Source organism: Lissotriton helveticus, chromosome 10, assembly GCF_964261635.1.
Source record: "Lissotriton helveticus chromosome 10, aLisHel1.1, whole genome shotgun sequence".
NCBI lineage: Eukaryota > Metazoa > Chordata > Amphibia > Caudata > Salamandridae > Lissotriton > Lissotriton helveticus.
The window spans coordinates 426,443,645-426,464,983 of record NC_136071.1 but is presented as its reverse complement, the minus strand read 5'-3'; the positions used below and the strand labels follow the sequence as shown (position 1 = coordinate 426,464,983).

The following is a 21,339-nucleotide window of genomic DNA, read 5'->3' as shown; positions in this document are numbered from 1 at the left end:
AGTACGGATTTAGGCAAGGCAGAAGTACCATTTACACTCTATATCAACGCCCTGGATAAATCTTTAGCTGAGGCGAGCCCGGATATCCCGCGTGTAGGAGATTGCCTAATTCCGGTCCTCCTATACGTGGATGATGCTGTCCTTTTAGCTCGTACTGCGGTAGGTCTCCAGAGGCTATTGGATGCCTTTGGGGCCCACATGCAGTCTTTGGACCTAGCTGTGAACACTGGGAAGTCTCATATTATGACAACTGGTCAAAGAATTAGAAAAGCTAAATCATTTTACTGTAATGGGGTGGAAGTGACCAGGGTGACCTCTTTTACATATCTTGGGGTTCTATTTGATGATAGAGGTTCTTGGACCCCCCAAGATTTTTTTTTTTAAATGCAGTAACTAGATTCACGACAGTTTTATTACAGTTTGCCCAGCGCCTGGGGGCTAGGCCTGTAGAGGCCATTCTCAATATATATAGATCGAAATGTCTGGCTTTTGCGGCATATGTCTCATCTATATGGGGATTTAAACGGCAGCCGGGGGTGCAGACAGCTGAAAATAGATTTTTACGTAGCCTCCTGTCGTTACCTCAATCAACCCGAGCCTTTGCCATTCACCTGGAATTGGGATTGGGTTACGTCACGGATATCTTGAGTACAGCCCCGTTACTTTGTTGGCTTAAAACCTGGCTTAATCCACAATTGACCTTGAACCATCAGATTTTGCGGGATTGTGTAAAACTGGACAAAGCTAGTAAAATCAAGTGGCTGTCTTATGTCAAGCATAAGTTATTTAAAATAGGGCGACCAGAATGATTTGAAACCCCGGAAAGGATCAGTAAGGAAGACGTGAAGTGGGTCAAAATGAATTTTATGAATACACTGATGATGTAACGGGAAGAACAGGAGCTACAGAAAACTTTGGTTATGGCTCATTTTTTGACAAAAACTACTTTGTTAATTGAACCCTACTTGAAAATTGCCACTAAGCCTTTCTATCGCTGGCTCCTGAATAGGTTCTGTTTTAATCTGATTCACTTCTCATTGGGTGATCTTCCGGGGTGGTGTAAACCCGAGGATGCAGATCCGTGCCAATGCGATAATTATTCTGCACAGGATACTTTACACTTTATGATGCTCTGCGATTTTTATAATGATATTCGTAGGAAGTGGTTAGTCCCTATATTGACTGGAAAGGGCTTTTTACAAGCCAGATCTGCGTTACTTTATCGGCAAATGCTGAGTAACTCCTGGGATATTTTTAATATTGCTCGTTTCCTTGTTGCTGCTGTACAAATTGAGAAAAAAAGATGCCCTAGGTTAAACAATGTATACATTTTATTGTTAATATTCTATGGAATTTTTTTAACCTCGAGATATCTGGTTCTTCTGAAACAGACATAAGCTATTGTTTTATATATATTGCTCAAATGTTTTTACCGGAATGTGTCTTTTGTATATTGTGCATTGCACTTTTATGATTTTAAATAATCGAATAAAGTGGATTTAACGAATGAACGAACGAACATAAGGCAAAAGGAATCTCCTGTGACATAAATACATACGACACAGACTCCAATTTCCCCATACATCACATTTATATGCATATATGTTCATGCATCCCCAAAGGCATGCTCTCACTGACAAACATGGCAGCCCTGTCATAGAGCCCCTAGCCGAATTATTTGGTTCAAACCATAGTATCTGGTTTTGTCGACTTTAAGCTTAAAGTCAATTATGCTGGGCATGGGAGTGTAAGGTAGCACTATGAGAGTGGCTTGGCCTTCAGTAGCTCACACAGGTTGTTTACAAAAGGAAGTGATGTAACAACATCCTTTTCTATTTGTAGCCGACAAGGCTACTGAACATAGAAAGAGTGACATTGTCTGAAGACATGTAGAGAATGCACAGAGGCTAAGGATTATTATCTGAAACACAAACACCTAGGACGCTTGAATTAGGAGAAATATGCTTAAAGGGATTATGGGTTTGACTTCATGAAAGACACATTTTTCTATTTTTATCTACAGTGGGGGAAAGAAATAGGATTTCTGTTCTGCTAACACTATGATTGTGTACACAATCTCTTGCCTCTAATAGATTTTGTGTGCCAATTAAGTATCTGATCTGGTTGGTTCAGAATTTCTTTGTTGTATCTTGAAGGCTACAAGAATCCAATTCAAAACAATCTTTAAATTTAGAGTCAACTGTTAGTTTAATAATTAAATGCAGCAGTGCGAGGAAAAGTTGTAATACAGCAGGCATTCAGAAGGAATACCCCCATCTCAGTAATGCTAGTTGATATGCAGCCCCTATTTAATATAAGAAAGAATATTAAATTTATAAGAAAATCCAGCACTAAACTAATTAAACAAACGTAATTGAATTTCTAGCATCTCTTTAGAACAACTGCCTTTTTAGCATGCCCTTAGTAGCATACCTAGATAACCTCCCACTAACATCTATTTAATTTACTGTAGAACAGAAATCGTCAAACCAATGAGCCAATCTTGACAATGGATTTGGAGATTTTTCAATCATCCACAAGAGTGGCAGCTTTTTAATCTATAATTTGAAGAACTCATACTCGTCTTTTCCAGGTCCTTCCAGACTCGTATGAAGTCCAGGACAACTAGCAGAAGCAATGACACATAAAAAACAAACCCCTAACTCATTCACAATCACACTTTACTAACCTATCTACTCGCTGTATTATCTTCACAGAAAGATTTTCTATCAGTCAATGAATACAGCCAATCCCCCCCCCCCCCGAGAAAGTAGTTGTCTTGAATTACTAAAAATAAACTTTCATTCTGTAGGATGGCTGTTCTCGATGAGGCATGGTAAACAATTATTGCCAGAACAGTACTGTTCTCAGCATGGATGTTACATTACGTATCATTTCTTCCTTCCTCATAAAGCAGCTCCAGCACTCAGAAGTATGGCAGAATGCAATGGAACTTTGCATCGAACTAATATAGGATGTTGTACTACAATTCTTAGGATACGTTTATTCTTTATGACTCACTGGTGTCTCTGCATTTTGCAATTGAGGAATTACCAACATCTTAGAAGGTAACCTAAATACACCAGAGAGGGTCCGCCTCCGATAGCTGCCCCATACTTTAAAAGTCCTGTGTAAATATTGTCTAGGAATAAAGCTTCACGCCAAAGTCGTACAGCAAGGACTCTCTTTGTTACTGTCACTATTTATGTCAGAAACCTTCATTAAGCAGCAAGCTGCATTATTTGGGTATACTGTCCCTTAGAAGGAACAAAGATGGGCTTAAAGAAACCCTACAACTACCATTGAATGTTGACTCAAGAATAGGAGTGGAATCATCCCTCAGGATATATATTGAAAAGTATCTTCATCTATTTGATGACAAATCTGGAAATTTCTATAATAGGGTCCTACAAAACATGGAAAAATTATAACATACACTTTTCAACACTATAGAATTCAATTTTTTTCCAAGGTAAAACCGATAAATAACATGGTAACAGAGTGTGGTATTTTAACAAACGTGAGTAGACATCCTCCAATGCCTCACTTTGCAAGACAAAAGGGATGCAGACTATTGTAGGGATCTATGGGACAATTATCAACCTACAGCTTTTAGCACATCGGTGCCTATTTCACAGAATGGAAGAACTTTTCTTCCCTAATGGAAGGAGAGGCCCCTTTCAACAGTTAATTTTGATTAGGTTTAATAATAAATTTCAAGTTTATCAACTCCAACAACCATACCATGACCAAGGTGCGAAGGGACATGCGCCAATACAAAACCCGAAGGTTTGGTAATGCCAGCTATATCTACTATCGGAAAGGTCTTGGACAGCATCCGCCTGTAGAGTATGTTTAAAAAGTTGTTTATCAATGGAAACCATATACAAATGGACATGATCGCTGAATACCATTTTCTCTGCACCAGCTAAAAAGAATTGCAAACTCGATGAAATATGAAATCACCATGACAAAAAAGTAGAACTTATGCGCACAAAAAATAGCAATACTCATTACAGAAGAATTAATCAAAGTATTGCATCTTCATGTTGTCATGCATATTGGGCAAAAACACTGCTCTTAGTGTATGAGCATCCACCTTCGTACAAGGCTTGCATCACATACAGTAAAATTAGAAATCCTCTCAGTAGTTCCCATTCTGTCAGGATGCATTCCATTCCAAAAAAATACGAACACACAAGAGTGCTAAACCACTTGACATCAAAAGATTGCACTATTCAGCATGCCACACTTCTAGAAACAAGACGATGGGACCACCCAATCAACACTGGAACTGTAGTATCCTATAAAAAAAGAAACGCTTAATGCGATTATTTTAGGGAAGTTCCAAGGACAATACCATATACAAAGGCCACACTGCCCATTTCACACAGAACTCCCCATGCTCTCCAAAATGGAATCCACTGGTTGTGAAAAATAAAGATACCCCTATTGTGTCATAGCATACAGTTTTAACATACTTACAAGAATGGCAACACCACCCACTCACTAACAAGATACTTTATGATCCTAATTTTCCTATTTGAAGGAATCTGCTAACCTCCTCTAGAGATCCACCAGGCCCCATCTTCTTGTGGTATCCTATCCACATTCTGCTACTTGAAATATTAAAATACCTACTTGCCCATGGGAGAGGTTGCTTCATAAATCTACTTTTCCTGTAAAATCAAATCCACTTTCCCCCTTGTTGCCAAGTAATACGGCGATAAATTATGGCAGCAAACTTATTATATAAGAGCTCTGATACTAGCCTCTCTGGTTATACAAGGCTCATACAATAGTAGCGTTGGAATTCTAGCAATTCACTTCTTTAGCCATCTTTCCACAGATCTACATCCTGGGACTATAATTCCAGGGTTGGAATGTGCTTTTGAGTCTGTGCATCCCTACTGATTTGCATGGTTTAGGGGTTTTCACCAGCTCGTCTCTAATCTTTTCCAATACTGAGAACGGCTGGAAATATACTCCTGACGAGCAGAAATAAATAGTCTTACAGGCTTGTAAATGCTCAACAGATTTTCACATGAGCAAATCTACACTGCATATTTGCACATGCTAGAATGCAGTTCACAAATATTTTTTAGAAGTGTTTTTTTCTGACCTACTTTTGTAAATTATTATGAACTCATGAAAGCCGCAAATCTGCACTAATGCAAAGACATTAACTATGGGTGCACTTTTGTTACTTTATTTAGGTATTGGGCCCCTAATTTGGTCTTGAGTTAACCAAGACCTTTTATTTTTAATAATTTCAATAGCTCGCTCTATTTAAAGGCTGGCTTCGCTGTGGGTGACAGCACTCTACGCTTTCACAAGGAGCATATTGGCACAGAAAGTAGTTGTGTTCAGTCCTAGGAACTACTGTGGCAATGTGTGCTTTTTGAGACCAAAAAATATTACTTTTTGCCAAAGTTTGTTATAACGATGAGGGCCTGCCAGCTCCCACGACCATAAAGTTTAACAAAAACCAGGGTAAAACAAGACGTGAATTGACAAAAAACAAAAGGCTGATGACCAGCGTCAGACCCATTAGCTTTGCCAATGATTGTTTATTTTCGTGTTTCCCATAATCTTTTTCAAACTAGTTGCACTGATTTTCCATTATGAATATGTTTGGGGGATTACTAGCATTACATTAACACACTTTACTAGATGATGCTTCAAAGAAAAGGTAGTTACAATTTCACAGTAGTTTAGCAAAAAAGTTTTTTTCTAGTTTCTTTTTTGTGAACATTTATTTTGAAAGTAAAGACTAATCTATCTTGCTTTCAAGCATTATATATACTCTTATATTGTTAAATTTTCCAAACATGTGCACTAATATACTGGATCCACTGTCAACATTGCAGTACGAGCTTACATTTCCTTAGTGCGTTCACCCTAATGCTCCCTAATAATAAAGGCTTTTCATTAACCCCTTCGCTGCGGGGGTAATTCCCCCATGGAGAGGGGGGGGCGGCGGGGGGATGATCGCGGCGCCACAGTGCTCGTGCCGAGCTGGTCTCGTCACGACCCCGCCCACTGATTAATTCGCCCGCACAGGCGGGGAATTAATCGCACGTGGGCGGAGCAGCGCCGTTATTACGAGACCAGCTCGTCATGAGCACCACAAATAGGTAAATGTAGACAGCAAGACACTTCTTTGTAGTTTCAGGATAGGTTTATTAGATTACAGCAGAACACAACTCGTCAGCTGACCAGACCTTCAACTGTCAATTCTGGAACCTCCAAGTACAACATAGAATGTAGACAGGCATTGTGGGAGGCTAGTAGGTAGGAGCATAGAGGAAAGTGTGATGACAGCAGGTGGCCATGTTGGAAGGAGAACTAGTTTACTACAAATCCTCCTCCTTTATCTAGAAAAGACAAATGACCGCAGATGGCCATTGAGGGGAATATGTTTACTACAGAACACAAATATTACTCTAAGCGCAGACAATGCCCTTCCCGGATCCATAATGTGGAACTGTAAACTGCCAGCCAAAAGCGTTTGTGCTACAGGGGGTTGGGCCTACTTGTCACAGACAATATAAACATGAAAACGTGTTATCCTTGACCCCAAACAATATGCACTGGGACTCGGGCCATAGTAATTCCACAACCCTGGTCTATCTCCTCTAGAGAGCATCAGTGGTGTTTCACCACCTCCTGTGGGTATTGCCTGAGGCATTGACCTACTAATCCCATTCCATCTCTTCTAGGGATCCTATGGAACTCTTCTACCAGAGAGCCACGTCTCCTTTAAGTATATTCAGTAGCTTGTTAAGCGCTCCAGAGAGCCCCCAAGACATGCCAGAACTACTCCATGGCAAACTCGCGGCCCACTAAGATCCTGCATATTCACTTTCACACAATCACAGATTCTCTGTGGCACCCATGACCATGTGGATCACCTCCGATCTGCCCCGCACCCAAAATATCAAGTTACCTTCTAACGTCGCCTGTTCACTTTTCTCTCATCCATGGAAGACCTGACCTACATCCGCATTTACCGACTGGCTAGTACCAATTCCTAAAAATAACCCCTCACGTCCTGTTCCGAAGATTCTCCACAGGTTAAACTACCTCCTACTTCTGTATAGCCAGCCTCATTTCCAATAAGTAAGAAATCAGCAATGACCGGTGCCCCTTACCTGTGTAAACCAACATGGCCTGCTAGGATTCGACCCCCCCCCCCCCCCTGGAAACAGAACCTGTGCCTTCTCCTGAACTCCTTCCTCAGTGATCTGCTGCCCAACCTTCGGCGATCGTATAATTCTTTTGAAGACCCCCCCCCCCCGAGTTACCCTGTATCCTTCGTGGTATTTATTTATTTATGCATTTTTATAAAGCGCGGACTTTACCATAAGGTGTCAGAGCTCTGTACAATAGAACTCATGCAATACTCCGTATCCTAAACATCCCGCTGCCCCCTCCAATGACCCTCTTAAGCCCGAACCTATTCTCATCCAAGGGCATTTTCAGATCTGCTCTAGCCTCCTACAAGGACCATTTGTGATTCACTCGCATCCTCTGTCAGTGATACTGCACGCTTGCACCACTCTCCACTGGGATCCTCTGTGGCCTGCTCCCTTCTCAGGGACCATTCCAGACTATGCAGAAGAATAGCCAACATCGCTCACTCTCCCGCTGAGTCCATCCTCCCCCGTAAGTACTTCTTTGCACCAGATAGCGGTACTCACCACACCAAATCGCCTTGTCGCAGACTTAGCCCAGCCACCGTAGCAGCCATTTTACCGATCCTTGGTCTGCGTGAGACTAGCCGCGCGTAGCATCTCGGGATCCGGAAGCCACGCCTCCTCACGTCCGCCAAACAGAACAGCGACGAAATCGAAATGAAAAAAGCCAAATACAGATGACAGCAAAGTACAAGGAAATAGAGAAAGGACACGCATGGACTAACAAAGAGCTAGAGTGCTAACATTAGTAATGATACCACAGACCGATATTCTTAGGCGACATGTTTATTTATTAATTCTTTCTTTTTATATTTGTAAATACGCGAACAATACCCGATGTTGCCAAAGCGCTTTACAGTAGAGCTATTTCCTTACATGGATAGTTACAGAGAGATAAAAAATTACCAATCATTACCAAATATAGTTACAAACTGTAACAATGTTGATTTTAATGTTAATGTAATGTACTTAGGTTAGCTTGTGTATCTTTGACTGTTTCCAAGGAGCTTCACCATGGAGATGGAATGTTAAAGGGAGCTGGAGTCAGTTGCATCTGACTGCAGAGCCTTGATGGATGGGATTTTCATTTCTCCTTATTAATTCCAACTTTTCTACAACAAAATCCTTTCATGTCATTTTGTTGAAGAGGATTTTACACTGGGGACGAGGATGGGATCAACGAGTTGGGTATATATATATTTTTTTATCAGTATAAGGAAGATTTTGGAGAAGATTCCTGTTTTCAAGAAAATCTCAACATCAATATTAAGTTATTAAGCCTTGGATTTCTTTCTACTTGGATACTCTGCATACTAAAAACTGTGAGTTTGACCATCTTTCCTTTGGCATTTTTATACATTTCTATAATTAATAGCTTTCGCCACATTTCTCGCCTTTATCCTGTGTGGGTTACCTGGGCTGGGAGATTTCGATGTGTGCTATTTTCTCCCTGGTCACTTTGTTGGGAATGGCTTTATTCGCAAAGTGTTGGGTGATCAATTTCTTTTAAGAACACTTGAGGATATTGACTTTGGATGTACTTGGAACTCTACTAATCTTTAAGCCATTTAAAGTTTATCTAATTTTGCCTTTGGATACAAGTTTGGTTTTTCCTCTGCTGAAATCTCACAGTTCACAGTTGTTGTGAAGGAACATTTTTGTGAAGGAGCATTTGCCTTTGAAAGCACTAATTTCTTTTAAGCAAGAAAAGACGCTTTTAAGGGGTTAATTCCATACGGATTAACTAACTTTTCTTTATTGGGGCCTTGCCTTACACTCATGTTTGGATTTTATAGCCAATCTTTAGCGCGAGCATCTTGGTCTTAATGGCGTTATAACGGGCTCTCCCTGCTTACCGGAGTGTACTTTGGTTGTAAACAATGCCACGAGCAAAAGCCACGAGCACCTGTGTGTTAGCGCGTCACTGTGCATATTATTACAGTTGCTAACGTTCATGGCCAGTCGCGCTGCACACTGCGCGCTTCTTTAAGACTTTTGAAAGAATACTTACCGGTATACTGTGAATGTGAGCTACGCGTCATTCGGCTCTTCTCTCTCGTTTCTTGGAACTCTTCGCCTCAGAACAAAGGAAGTCATCTCACGGCAAGTTGGAGTTTCCAGCCCACCGTACTTTGAAATGTAATCACACAACGTTTGCAAACGTGACGACGTGACGGCCATTTCGTTTTTCATTTACTCTCATCGGAGCATTTACACTGACTGCTCATGTTTGGAATTTAACACGTTTTTTTTTTGTTTGTTATATTTTAATGTGCTATTTCTTGATTGTCTCACTTTGGTCAACAACTTAGATCTTCGCAGGGTGAGTGGTTGAGTGTTTAATCTTGAGTGCTCAGCTGTTTGTTACTCTGCTCTCATGTAGGTAGAGGTGGTGATACATTTCCGAGTTGAAAGGTTATTTGAGATTTACTTCATATTTGTTTTTTCACACCAACTGCAAATTCACATTTGTTATTTGCTGCATATATTTGCTGTATCTACATTTTTATATTGCTGAGCTTATATTTTACAAAGCGTCATTGTTAGTTCTTACCATGCAGAACGTAGCTACTCCGCCGTTCTTCCTTTCTGACCCTGGTGATTCACCAATCAGGTGGCAGAAGTGGAAGAAGGTTTTTGAGCGCTACGCTAAAGTGTGTGGGACAAATTTGAGTGCGGAAAAGAGAACAGCTCTCTTGTTACATTGCCTGGGATCTGAGGGGCAAGAGATCTTTGATCATCTACCAGAGATAGATGATTCTTCTTTGGATGAGTATGAGATCTGTATACTCAAGTTAGATAGACATTTTTTTCCAAAGGTTAGTACTATTCTGGAACGCTACCATTTTGGGAGACACAGTCAGAATGATGGTGAGTCTGTAGAGAACTACATTACAGCTCTCAGAAAATTGGGTTCTTCGTGGAAGTTTGGTTCATTATTAGAGGAAAGAATAAGGGATCAATTTATGTTGGGATGCAAAATACAGAAAGTAAGGGATGACATTTGGCAGAAAGATGAACCTTCTTTGGATGAAGTGGTAAATATTGCTAAGCAAATTGAGCATTCGCTGAAATGTGTTGAGGTGATTTCTAAACATGAGAATACACATGAGAATGTTCACGTGGTGAAATTACACACTAAGTCAAAAGTGAATGGGAAGGAAAAAAGTGAAAAAAGAGATAACATGGTTGAAGCAGGGAAAGGTTTGTTCAGCAAAACTGAAACACAAATTCAAATGTTTTAGATGTGGAAGCCCCAATCATTTTGCTAATGATAAAAAAATGTCCGGCTTTTACTTCCGCTTGTAAAGCAAAGACTTTTAAGAAAAAGGTTAACATGATAGGTGAGAGTGAAGATCATGAAGGTTCTTCTTGGTCTGATTGCGACTGTGGGCAAATTCTTGCACAAATTTCATGTAGTAAGAAGAATGGTCCAGTTGATGAGATTTTTGTTCAAAACTGTACTACCAGAGTTCTTTTTGACTCGGGTGCCAAGATTACAATTGTTTCCAAAAATTTCTATTTGGGCTTCATGAAAGACAAGGTTCAACTGTTGAAAGCTGACATCAATCCCTACGCCTATGGAGGGGAACCTATTAAGCTTTTGGGATACTTTTTGGGGCTCATTGAATATAAAGGGAGATATGTTTCTGGAAAGATATATGTGTCCTATAAAGGTGACCGTATACTAAGCTATATACATCAAGGGGATTTGGGAGTCATGTTAGACCCTAATAGTGACCCGCCCATTATTTTGAAGGAGAATTTCTCCGTGTGTGAAGTGAAGTCTCTCCATGATGGTGATAAGTTTAGCTCGGATCTCAAGAAATCCTTTCCCAAGGTATTCAGGGAGGAGTTAGGATGTTTAAAAAATTACACTTACAGAATCAAACTACTTTCTGATGCCATACCATTTGCTAGTAAGGTCAGAGGGGTCCCACTTGCAGTGAGGGAAGAGATGAAGCAGCAATTAGAGAAGTTGAAACTGGACGGGATCATTGAGGAAGTTGAGGGAACTCAGTGGTTGTCTCCGGTTGTGGCCGCGCGGAAATCAGATGGCCCTCTCCGCTTATGCATTGACCATAGGGAGTTAAACAAACAGGTGATTGTAGATAAATATCCTCTTCCTAAGATTTCAGAAATGTTGATGTTGTTGGAGGGTGCTACTGTTTTTTCGACCGTTGATTTAAAATCAGCGTATCATCAGATTAAGCTTGATGAAGAGTCAAAGGACTACACGTCTTTCATCACACCCTTTGGGACTTTTAGGTTTAAGCGGTTGCCTTTTGGCTTTGTCTCAGCGGCCTCTGTATTCCAGAGAGCCTTAGAGAAAGTGTTAAAGGATCAATGTGGTGTTAAAATCTACCAAGATGATCTGTTGATTTTTGGTAATAATCATGAAGAGCATGATCGTAGGCCTAAGAAAGTTCTAGGGAAGTTTGATCAACACAATCTAACTGTTAGGTTAGATAAGTGTAAATTCAGGAGGAATTCCATTGACTACCTTGGGCATTCCATCTCAGGGAAAGGAGTTGAGCCAAAGCTTGATCTGATTGAGTCCATTGGAAAGTTAGCCTCACCTGTTAACAAAGAAGATCTCGTGACATTTTTAGGGGTGGCTGAATATTACAGCAAGTTTGTTAAAGGCTTTGCTGGAAAATGCATTAACATGTGTACTCTTCTTTGTAAGGGTGTAGATTTTGTATGGAATAAGGAATGTGAGGATGAGTTCATCAAGACTAAGAGTCTGCTCAATGAAACCCCGAAGCTTAGAAGTTTTTGACCCTGAAGGTAAAACCTTTTTGGTAACCGATGCTAGTTTGAAAGGACTGGGAGGAGTGTTACAGCAAGAGTGTAAGGGGGAGGTTAATGTAATTTTGTTTCTTTCGAGGAGTTTGAGAGGAGCAGAGGTTTGTTACTCTGTGATTGACAGAGAAGCGTTGGCGGTACACTGGGCGATAAAGAAATTAAAAAATCTACTTTGGAATTCTAGGTTTACTGTTCGCACTGACCATAATCCTTTAGTTGAGGTCTTCAATAAAAAGGGCATAGATGCTATCTCCAGCAGAATTTCTAGATGGGTCATTGATCTACAAGGGTACAATTTTAGAGTGGAGTATTTGCCTGGGGTACGGAATTGTACTGCTGCTCCCCTATCCAGATTAGTGACACCCCATGAGGTAGGGGAGGATCTTGATGAAAAGGAGGATTTAGAATGGGTGCGTGTTGTTGAGAGTGATGGCATAAAAGAAGAAAAATGGCGGAAAGAATGTATTAATAATCAAGAACTCTTAGATTTGGTGTCTTTGATTGAGAGTGGTTGGAAGAGTAAGAAACAAGGTACATCTGAAAAGTATTGGAATGTTAACCATGAGATCTCTATTGCTGATGGGTTAGTTTTTAGAGGAACTAGATTGATTCCACCTAAGTGTTTTCGGAAAGAACTTATAGACTTAGCTCATCAAGGTCATCAGGGCATTTCAAAAACAAAAGAAAGTATTAGACAAAATTATTGGTGGGCAGGCATGGATATGGAAATTGAGCGGTTAGTGTGAGAGTGCATTCCTTGCACTTTGAGTGTGAAAAGTCTGAAGTCAAGGGTCCAACCTATGACTATAAGAAAAAGGCCTGAAAAGCCTTGGGAAGAACTGGCACTTGATATTTTAGGTCCAGTTAAATGCAATGAAGGTGAGTTATATATCTTTGTCTTGATAGACCTGTTCTCTAGATGGCCTGAAGTAAAGATTACCAGAAGTATTGACTCTAAAAATGTAATACAATTTCTAAAAGAAGTGTTTTCTAGAGAAGGTCTTCCTGGTGTTTTACTCACCGATAATGGGGTTCAATTTGTTTCTAGAGAGATGGAGGATTTCTTAGATAAGTGTTCCATCAAACATAAACGATGCTCTTTATATCATCCAGAATGCAATGGAATGGTGGAACGCTGTGTTTGTGTCCTCAAAGAATCAATTTCCATTTCTAAACAGAACTGTCGTGATTGGAAAGAAGGAGTTGAAAAGATTGTGGAAATGTATAGAATCACTCCTCACAGCACAACTGGTTGTACACCATTTGTTTTGCTTAAAAGTAGGCAACCTAATACGTACATTACACCTTATTGAGTTAATAACTTATTATCTAAAAAAAAAAAAGGGGGAACATGCACTCCAAGACTGGAGAAGAAGAGAAGAAATTAAGATTAAGGAACGTAAGACCGGATTTGATAATGTCAAAAGGGTTAAGAAGACTTATGTGAGTTTGGGTGATCATGTTATGATTAGGGCACCTTTAGGACACACGTCTTCTGCTTTATTTAAGAGGGTGCATAGAATTGTTAAAGTTCTCACAAATGCAATAAAAACTGAGGATGGCAGAATCTGGAATCTCAATAGAGTTGTTGTTATGAGGGGTGGTAGTGATAATAATTCAGATTGTTCTCATTTCCCAGCTGCTTGTACTTCGTCTTCAGCTGCTGGTGTTTTGCCAACAAAGTTGAAGTCGACCAGAACCATCAAAGTTCCTTCAAGGTTTAGGGACTATGTTATGAAATAATTAGATTTTGGTTGTGTTTTCCAGCTGCTTGTACTTCGTCTTCAGCTGCTGGTGTTTTGCCAACAAAGTTGAAGTCGACCAGAACCATCCAAGTTCCTTCAAGGTTTAGGGACTATGTTATGAAATAATTAGATTTTGGTTGTGTTTTTTTAAATTGTTTTTGTATTTTGTTATTTAGGGGGAAGATGTGTAACAATGTTGATTTTATGTTAATGTAATGTACTTAGGTTAGCTTGTGTATCTTTGACTGTTTCCAAGGAGCTTCACCATGGAGATGGAATGTTAAAGGGAGCTGGAGCCAGTTGCATCTGACTGCAGAGCCTTGATGGATGGGATTTTCATTTCTCCTTATTAAATCCAAGTTTTCTACAACAAAATCCTTTCATGTCATTTTGTTGAAGAGGATTTTACACAAACTCTCTAGAATTACAAAGGAAGCAAGTTATACATTAGTTACGAGATATGTATTAACGAAGAATAATAGGGTCCAAACAGCGGTGATGAAATCAATAAAGATTTATTGATAAAGGCGGCCCACAGGCAGCCAGCAACAAGCGTGGATGACAAACAAGGCAACTGGCATAAGAATGCCTCAACATTCCAAACATCATTTATATACATGGTCAATATTCTATATGACATCATAATGAAGTGAGCATGTTAATGCAGAGTGCGATGAAAGCAAACTATAAAGTACAATGAACTGTATTGCTTTTATCTAGGGAACATATACAACATCTCCCTTTTGTAAAAGAAATCAAAACATAACATATTCTTTGTACTTATTAGGAAAACGTGAAACTCGACCAGAGTGAGTGGCTGTACCACTGATAGAGCACTTACAGCACTCTAAATTGTGTGGGTGCATTATATTCAAGGTTTAAATGTCACACATATATTTTATTGTTTGCAGTGTTTTATGATTATTAAAAGGCATTTATTCAAATCATATAAGCATTAAACTGTTGTATGCACATTTCAGTAGGATTTGTATGTATTAGAAAAGCCTATAATTTCTGTTTGCATAATATGTAGGATGACATTATACCCCTATAATGTAACTGTGTATAGTTTAAGTGGCCTGCACTATAGGCCCAACATTGCAGGTTGTTTTGAATATTTGTCTCTCCTTGGTTGCTCAAGAAATAATTAAATGAATCCTTTTTGTATGCGAAGACAGTATGTTCTCATCCTACTGCAGGTGCAGGAATTCGACCTCATTATTCTTAGATTAAAGGAGATACCCGGAATGTCTTTGAAGAAGACTAGAAGGAGAAAAGGGAGGACGTCTTTCATGTCTGGCTGATCTGGGAACCAAGGCCATGGAGCAGGAGCTGAACAACACGGCTCCTGTGGAAAAGTACAGATAGATGCAAGTGAAAAGATTTTTATGTGATGTATTGGGGGCAGAACATTGTGTTTTTGTATGATGCGCAGGGACAGTGTGGAGAGACTTCTGCATTTTTCGCCGGAGAAGGAGAATCTTAGAGCAAGCTCCATAGTCTTAAGCTATCAAACCCATTTGACATGAGTACTTCTTAGAAAGTCAACGCGTGCTGCCACCTTTGGGGTATGATACAAGGGAGTTAGGCAGGACCATCATTTAGAGCAGTGTAGGGAAAGATACCTTTTGTTTTCTTCTCAATGAAAAGAGAATTGGGCTTGGCTTCGATACTAGGTTGCATTTTGATTCTGGAGTTCATTACATTATGCCTTCTGTGCCAAATTAATTATATTCGTAGATTTAGCTCTGTATTGATTTTCATGTACCTGTATACTCTGATATTGAGGTGCGTTTATATTCAATTATTTTTGGCCTTATAATAAACCCTTCAAATGAAGTCCAGAGTCTGTGGTCTTTTAACCGATGACTAATTTGTAAGAATAACCTTGAAATGTTTTTCTCCCTTCTACCACTTTTAGCAGGCAAATAAAAGACCATCTGTATTGGATTCAGTAGGTAAGGCAAGAAGTAAATTTAACGTAATCAAATGGTAGCAGAGGATGGTTTGCCTCTAAAGGAGAGGGGAGAATGAAGAATTAGAGTAGAAACTGAGAAAAATTGGGCTCTGGACTTGGAGCAGAAGAAAGCAAAGACGAAGATTGATGGAGGTCGGCGGATGCTGATGGTGCGGCGGAAACAGTGGTAGCGTGAGTATTAAACTGTGTGGTGTGCTAGATGGTGGTGATGAATTAATTGTATGATGTCTTGCAAAGTTGGAATGCAAGTCGAATGATTGTGGGTTAATCGGTTTACTGGTTCGGACATGTGCAGATCAGGAAGTTTGGTGAGCGGACTCAAGAGAAGTCCAAGATCCGGGATAGTTTTGTATATGTGATTGTCCGATGAATACTGTGGGTGTCATGAAGCGCTATCGACGATTCACTTGTGACAGGGAACTTTGTGTGAATGGAAGAGTATGTCGCAGTGAAAAGCCTCAGGTACCGGGGGTGGACTATGGCGATTAAATGACCAACGCAGGTCGGGGGTCACAGCGGATGTTTTTGTAAGAGTGTTCTATCAATCTTTTAACACTGTGCTTCCCAAACTGTGCGCCGCGGCACCCCGGTGCGCCGTGATCAGAAGCCCGGGGCGCCGCGGCGCCACGCACCATGTGGGAAATTGGAGCTGCAGAAACTTGCAGGGGGGGGGGTTGCAATGGCACTTCAAAAAGGGTTTGGCGCCAAATGTTTGTGGGTCACGCTGTGCGCTCAATAAAAGGAAAGTGAAATGCCATAGCACTAATGTTCATTTATGTATCTTGCTGGGCATGATAAGGCCAGTTTCGGCAAAAGTCCTTCACAACTCTTAAGTCTACAGCAGCCACATTTGTTAGCAATGATTTTACGTGCTCCTTACCAAGAACACAAAGTAATAAAATAATAACAACAAAAGGTAGCGGGGCTGGTCATTTCTAACGGCTGCTGACTGCCGGTACAATATTCAGGTTAAGAGCAGTGCTTAATTTGAAATATACTAAGTGCCAGGGCCCTTACTAGAAGGCCATTGCAGGGTGCACCACCAGTTGCCCCTTTAATCGCTGCCAGTGGCGGAACTAAAACAACTAACCATCTCTCTCCCCTTTGAAGTGCGACAGTTCATGTTAATGTGTATGTTTTTCTAGGATTTTTGCCTCCGTGCTGTGAAATCTGCTCCCTGTCCATCTCTGCTTGGGGTCAGACTGTCCATGTGCCCAAACTCCTCATCGTGCCTGTTAGCATGAGGAGCTTGGGTAGGGTGGCCAGGTGTCCCGGATTTGCCCGGACGGTCCCTGTTTTTCACCAGCTGTCCCAGGAAATTTCATGAAATTTAGCTCATGTCCCGGTTTTTAGAGAGGGTCGGCTGATAACTGCAGAGGTGCATTTTTACGTTTTACAAAACAGGAATAGTTAGCAGTTGTTTCAAGAAAGTAATTTAATTACCAGGCAAGCTTCTCAGTTTAAAAATGACATTTTACGTATGTTCTAACTGCCTGTTCTGTAATTCGCTGCTGAGGAGCGTTGTCATGATGTGCCCTGGCTTGAAGTTAAACTGTAGTCCTTCTATTTAAGTGAAATGTCCTGTTTTTTGGCTTAAAAATTCTGGTCACCCAAAGCTTGGGGCGCACAGGCACTGTGAGGAGTTTGGGCACATGGACAGTCAGCGTGAGGAGCTTGGGACACACAGGCAGCGTGAGGAGTTTGGGGCGCACAGGCACTGTGAGGAGTTTGGGCACATGGACAGTCAGCGTGAGGAGCTTGGGGCACACAGGCACTGAGGAGTTTGGGCACATGGACAGTCAGCGTGAGGAGCTTGGGACACACAGGCACTGTGAGGAGTTTGGGCACATGGACAGTCAGCGTGAGGCGCTTGGGGCACACAGGCAGCGTAAGGAGTTTGGGGCGCACAGGCACTGTGAGGAGTTTGGGCACATGGACAGTCAGCGTGAGGAGCTTGGGGCACACAGGCACTGAGGAGTTTGGGCACATGGACAGTCAGCGTGAGGAGCTTGGGACACACAGTCACTGTGAGGAGTTTGGGCACATGGACAGTCAGCGTGAGGCGCTTGGGGCACACAGGCAGCGTGAGGAGTTTGGGGCGCACAGGCACTGTGAGGCGTTTGGGCAAATGGACGGTCAGCTTGGGGCACACAGGCACTGTGAGGAGTTTGGGCACATCGACAGTCAGCGTGAGTAATTTAAGGAAGACCACAGGAAGTACTCCCGAGGTCGGGCTTACATCCTGCGCACCGGTATGGTGGGGAGCCACGGCCAACTGCCAATTAGGTCAAGGGAGCCACGTGCCCAAAAAGTTTGGGAACCACTGTTTTAACAGATGGACAATTACTTGTTTTATGTAACTGTAAGTTGTTGTGACTATAGTAGGAAGCAGTTACTTGGTTAATAGCTTTTGGATATACAGTTACTTGTAGTATGAATGTGTGAGCGAGTGTACGGGATGATAGTGTAAAGCAGGGTGAGCCGCTGTGAAGAGCGAGTTGTGACGTCAGTGCGTGCCGCACTGGGATAGGGCGGTTGGTGTAACGCCATGCTGGGATTGGTGGAAGTTCGTCAGGAGTTGAATATTGAGTTTGTATTGCAGCTAATTGATTTTCACAATGAGATGTTTTAAGGTTTTGAGTGATTTGTGGGAGAAGAAGCTCCACCAGAGGATACCCCGGCACATTATATGGCAACCAATGTAGGACTCCATACTATAGTGTGGCTGCAAAACTGGCATAAAATTACAGAGAAAGAGGGAGAATTGGCTTTCCCTCGTTTTGGGTCATTTCGGATGGAGGTGCTGTACCAGCTGAGGGAAGAGATGTCTTCTCTGAAACCTACGCCTAGACCAACACAATTTGAGGCATTAGATGCGTGGATGAGAGCAGCAATGGCGAAGAGAAGAGAAGCTTCACTGGGAAAAAATGAAGAAGGCAATGAGAGCATATCAGGATGTTAGATGGGATGCACAATTGAAGAGGTGGAGAGTAGACACCATAGAGGGAGAGCACTAATATCCATTCAGGTTGCTAAAAGGAGGGTCTGAAGGACAGATTAAGACAGAGGAGGACAGTGATACAGATGATAGTTTCCTTGAAAGACTGCTAGCAGAACGACCACCACCTAGTGGCTCCAGGTTGAAGCCAGAGAAAACACAGCAACTCGGAAGAAGCTTTAGGAGGGGGTTGAATGCATTCAGAGGAGCAGACAACAGGAGTAAGAAGCAGAATGTCAGTGGGAATTCGAATTCCAGGTGGATTAGGAGGGGCAGGGTTCGCAGCACCTGAGCCAGATGAAACAGCATGTACCATGCGGTTACCAGAGTCTCTCACAGTACCAGTTACTATTGGACCTGTGGTTTCAATATATAACACTAGAGAGAGGACAGATGAAAATCAACCGCAAGGGGGAGAAGGGGGAGAGACTATCTCTGGAGGGAGTCTTACAATGAGTGGAACAGGTATGGCTCAGATGCCAGTGGAAGCTAGAACTCCACTGCCAGCTACGGCTGATCCATTGAGGATGGACAGCGGATCAGAATGAAGATGAACAGGAGCTTTGGCAATTTCTAGGTTAGATATCAGAATGTGGTTCCACCAGTGAGGGAGTCAATGATACAGAGAGAGGACTTGGACATGAGACAAAAACGCCTATGGTAATGTTCAAACCCCAGAATTTGTGTGAAGGTAGCCATTGGAGAAGCCAAAGTTGTGAGAGAGAAAGTCACCCAGTTTTGAGAATGTAGGAGGGCGTAGGACTAAGGAGAGCACAAAGTTTTGGCAGGGAAGAAGCAGGAAGTGAAAGAGGTCAGAGAATCATACAAGTGGCAATGAAGGCACCATTGATAGATGTGGTACGACTAAAGGCAAAAATAGATGAAGTAATAGACGGGAATCTGCCATTGGGCAGGATTCAAACATATGACCCAAGCGAGTTTCTATTTGTAGCGAAGGATGTTACTAAAAAGGCACAATGAGCTCATGAAGCATTGGTACAGTTGGCAAGGCGGTATGAGGTGGATTTAGCCAAGACGAAATTGATGCAGGGAAGTTGCAGATTGAATTATACTGACCAAGATTTAGAAGAAAAGCGAGCAACAGGATTAAAGGGACAAATTAGAGACTTGATAATAGCGATGCGACCATGCAGAGAATTAGACAAATGGGAAGAAAGGGGGGTCAAAAAAGAAAAGCACCAAGAAAGTGATAGGATATACTCCTCCTCCGAGTGGAGGGGTGGGAGCAGCAGGAAATTATCCTTTGAGAGAAGTAAAAAATGGGGTGGTATGTACATGTCAATAAATACACCGTGGAAATTAGGGTCAAAGGGAAACATTTTAAGACCAGCCACAGTTCAAATCCCCAAATATCACAATAACACTAACCAACTGACAGCTATCAAGCCAACAAATGCTTCAAAATTACCACAAACAGACTTAAAATAGTCAAGTGAAGGAAAGAATAACAATAATAAAGGAACCAGAAAGCATTGAGTGTTATTGGGGTATGTACATGTACCATGGAGCAGGGGTGATTTGGCAGTATTTTCTAATGATTTTCCTCGGCTGAGGGAGAATCCTGCCGACTGGTGTAAACAAATTGACCGGTTTGTCAAGATTTCGAAGGTGTTATAGATTGATTTGAATACCTTGTTTGACATAGTGGTTCTGGGTGATTTATGGACGGCATGTAAGGTTGCTGTTGATTGGCCTACTGCAGAACCGGCTAGAGATGTGGTGACTCATGGTCCTTCGGCTGAGGTAATTAAGAAATATGAACAGGTGATTACGTGGTTGCAGTCTAAACTGGCCCCTTAGACTGTTGATTGGTTTAAAATCGATCGTACTTCTCAAGATCCTAAGGAGTCGGTCCATGACTATTATGAGAGACTTTTGGTGGCCTTTAAAGAACATAGTGGACTGGATACCGTTGAGCCAAAAGATATGGTACTGTTTGTTTCGAAGTTTGTGTTAGGATTGAAATCTGATATGTTTGATGATACAGCATCACTTGATATGTTGGTAGAACAAATCTGTAGACGAAATCTTGCGTTATGCAAAATACTGCAGTGAACAGGTAGAGGCAGCACAAAAGAAAACTATAGAGAATTTGATGTTAGTACAGTTGAGGAAAGCTGAAAGGCCTGAGTGGATGCAATGGGTTGGATGAGCGATGGGAAGAGGAAGAGGAAGTGTAGAAGAATGAATCAACAGAAGGTACCTCAACCTGGACAGGGAAGAGGAAGGGGTATGGATGCTGGTATGGGAGGTGATTGGGTGGCAAATCAGAAAAAGGTCACAGTGTGTCATTATTGTCACAATAGCGGGCATTGGAAGCGTACGTGTCGATTGAAGCCAGCAAATCCAATGCAATATGAGGAAGAGGGACAGATGTCAGAGAGTTTGAATACTGTGACAAGACCTTAATCCATGTATGGGGGAGGTTGTGAATCCCAAATGCAGATACCTCAGCCTCCAAGCATACCCATTGTTGTGTTCGAATTTAGATTCCGAATTAATCTCCCGATTCATGCCCTTATATAGGTACAATTCGCATTACCCTTATATAGGCATAGAAAAATAGTCCATGCTACCCAAATACAGGCA

General features: G+C 41.5%; 1 protein-coding gene across 1 annotated transcript in view; it reads right to left on the bottom strand.

Moving 5' to 3' along the window:
• Positions 1-7,838, bottom strand: part of GLYR1 (glyoxylate reductase 1 homolog) — a 529,972-nt gene extending 522,134 nt beyond the window's left edge. The window contains exon 1 of the mRNA XM_078662916.1: positions 7,704-7,838. Coding sequence (XP_078519042.1) covers positions 7,704-7,753 — 50 coding nt within the window. The 5' untranslated portion in view covers positions 7,754-7,838. The remainder of the gene's footprint in view (positions 1-7,703) is intronic.
• Positions 7,839-21,339: the final 13,501 nt, after the last annotated feature.